The following is a 2,595-nucleotide window of genomic DNA, read 5'->3' on the forward strand; positions in this document are numbered from 1 at the left end:
CAGCAAACATGATATCCGGTCTTGAAGTAGTCAGGAACATAAGTGAGCCAATCTTAGCTCTATACTCATGTTGATCCACAGGTTCCCCCTTTTTATTAGATACCATCTTCTCATGTGTGTCCATTGGAGTAGAAGCATTCTTCAAGTCTTAGAATTCGAACTTGTTCAATATGTCTTGTACATACTTGGATTGACAAATGAATATTCCATCCATATTTTGTTGAGCTTGCAATCCAAGGAAGAAATTCATCTCTCCCATAGAACTCAACCGTATTTAGACTTCATGACCTCTTCAAATTCTAAACACATATGTTCATTTGTTGATCTAAAAATGATATCATCAACATACACTTAAAGTAGAAGCTAATATCTTCCGCTTTTCTTGTAGAAGAGGGTCTTGTCAATGGTTTACCTTAGACAACCATTAGCAAGCAGATGATTAGACAACTCATCATATCAAGCTCTTAGAGCAAGATGTAATCCATATAGAGCCTTGTTTAGTTTATATACTATATTTGGATAATCATGATCCTCAAAACCTGGAAGTTGAGTGACATACACCTCCTCTTCTATCTTCACATTCAAGAAAGCAGATTTGACATCTAATTAAAACACTCTTATATTCTTTGAAGCAATATAGGCTAAGAAGATTCTTATTGCTTCTAGCCTTTCTAGCGGAGCAAACACTTCTTCAAAACCAATCCCTTCTTCGTATAGACATCCAAGTGCAACTAGTCTTGCCTTGTTCTTCATTACAATATCTCTTGCATCCTTCTTGTTTTTGAAAACCCATTTGGTGCCAATTGCAAATTTTCCTCTTCGTTTATCAACTAGTTCCCAGACTTGAAGATTTCTGAATTGAGCCGACTATTCTTGCATCCCAAATATTTTCCTTCAAAGCTTGAACTATGTTCTTAGTATCTATTTGAGATGGAAAGCAGGAAGACAAACAGATGTTTGCATATTCAAATGTACTTCTGGTCACTCTTTCATGGAGATAACCAATTATGTTTTTAGCTGGATGATTTCTCTGAACAGAAAATGTTTGGATGATTTGGTTTAAAGTAATATTTGTATCAAGATTTGAGTCATTGTGATCTGGTTCTTCAATTATCAAATCTGATGATTCATCATACATTGTAGCTTCTTCAACATTCTGAGTTGATGTTGATGCAACATCATTTCCCATATTCAAGTTTTGAAACGAAGTTTTGAAACTTGATTGTCTCTCAATTTGGTCTTGATCTTGCTGGTCACTTGTTTGATCATCATTCATATCTCGATTTTCTTGATCATATGGATGATCAAGATGTTCAATTTGTTCATCTTCATTTTCATCTTCAGAAGCATTCTTATTAAAAGAGAATTCACTATCTTTATCAGCAACTTTGGACCATAATCTATCAAAATCAACTTTCTTTCACAAGTTGCTTCAGGAACACTTGTTCTATAAAATTTTTCATCAAAGTCTTCAGGATAGATCTTGAAAGATTTGATCAACTTCTTTAGATCAAAGAGCCATGATGCTCCATCAACATTATTGAATTGAGTTTCATTAAAGATTATATCAGAATATTCAATCACACTCAAATGATCTTTAACATAGACTCTGTAAGCCTTTGAGTGTGAAGAATATCCAGCAAAGAAACAATCTAAGTATTTTGATTGAAACTTGTTCAAGTAATCTTTAGTATTTAACAAAGAGAATTTGCAACCAAATGGCTTGAGAAACTTGATGTAGGGCTTTCTTTTGTACAAAATCTTATAGGGAGTTTTGTCTTGTATTTTGTTGAGAAGGACTCTATTTTGAACATAACATGCAGTGTTGATAGCTTCTGCCCAAAAAATTACAGTCAAATAAGCATCTGCAAGCATGGTTCTTACAGCCTCAATCAATGTTCTATTTCTTTTTTCTGCAACACCATTTTGTTCTAAAGTTCTAGGGGCACTTAATTGTAGAAATATTCCTTTAGCTTGACAAAAATCAGTCATCGTCCCATTCTTGAACACTGTCCCATTATCACTTCTCATAACCTTCACTCTTGAATCTAATTGATTCTCAATCCTGGTTACACATCCTTTAATAATTTCAGTAGCTTCATCTTTTGAATTTAGAAAGTATACCCATGTGAATATTGAATAATCATCTATAATCACTAAACAATATCTTTTTTTGCCAATATTTGGAACACCCACAAGACCAAAGAGATCCATATGAAGCATTTCAAGTATTTGATCAATTGAGTTTATGAGTTTGTTTTGTGTGATGATTTTTGCTGCTTCCCTTTTTGAAATAAAATGCATTTGTCATCCAGCTTGAACTCTCTTGTAGGTAAACAAATTACATATTCACCTTTAACAAGTTTGTTCATGTTTTTGAGATTCACATGACATAACTTTCTATGCCATATTTTTAGATGCTTTTGAGACAAAGCATGTTCCACCTCTAGAATTGGCATATGTCATTCTCAGTTCATACAAGTTTCCATTTCTAGGGGCCATCATCATAATCCTATCAGGAGGAATAAGAAACTCAGGTTTTAGTATGAAACAGTGAGATTCATTAAATCCAACCTTATAACCTTTATCACACAT

General features: G+C 33.5%; 1 protein-coding gene across 1 annotated transcript; it reads right to left on the reverse strand.

Moving 5' to 3' along the window:
• Window positions 1-606: 606 nt before the first annotated feature.
• Window positions 607-2,214, reverse strand: LOC143609346 (uncharacterized). The gene is made up of 3 exons (XM_077084120.1): window positions 1,852-2,214; window positions 1,003-1,417; window positions 607-830 (listed from the first exon to the last, which is right to left on the reverse strand). Exons 1-3 carry the CDS (start codon window positions 2,212-2,214, stop codon window positions 607-609), a joined length of 1,002 nt encoding a protein of 333 aa, XP_076940235.1.
• Between the last annotated feature and the right edge of the window lie 381 nt (window positions 2,215-2,595).

The sequence above is a fragment of the Bidens hawaiensis genome, unplaced genomic scaffold (genome assembly GCF_021521415.1).
Source record: "Bidens hawaiensis isolate Kalapana, Puna unplaced genomic scaffold, B.hawaiensis_p1.1 tig00419554_1, whole genome shotgun sequence".
NCBI lineage: Eukaryota > Viridiplantae > Streptophyta > Magnoliopsida > Asterales > Asteraceae > Bidens > Bidens hawaiensis.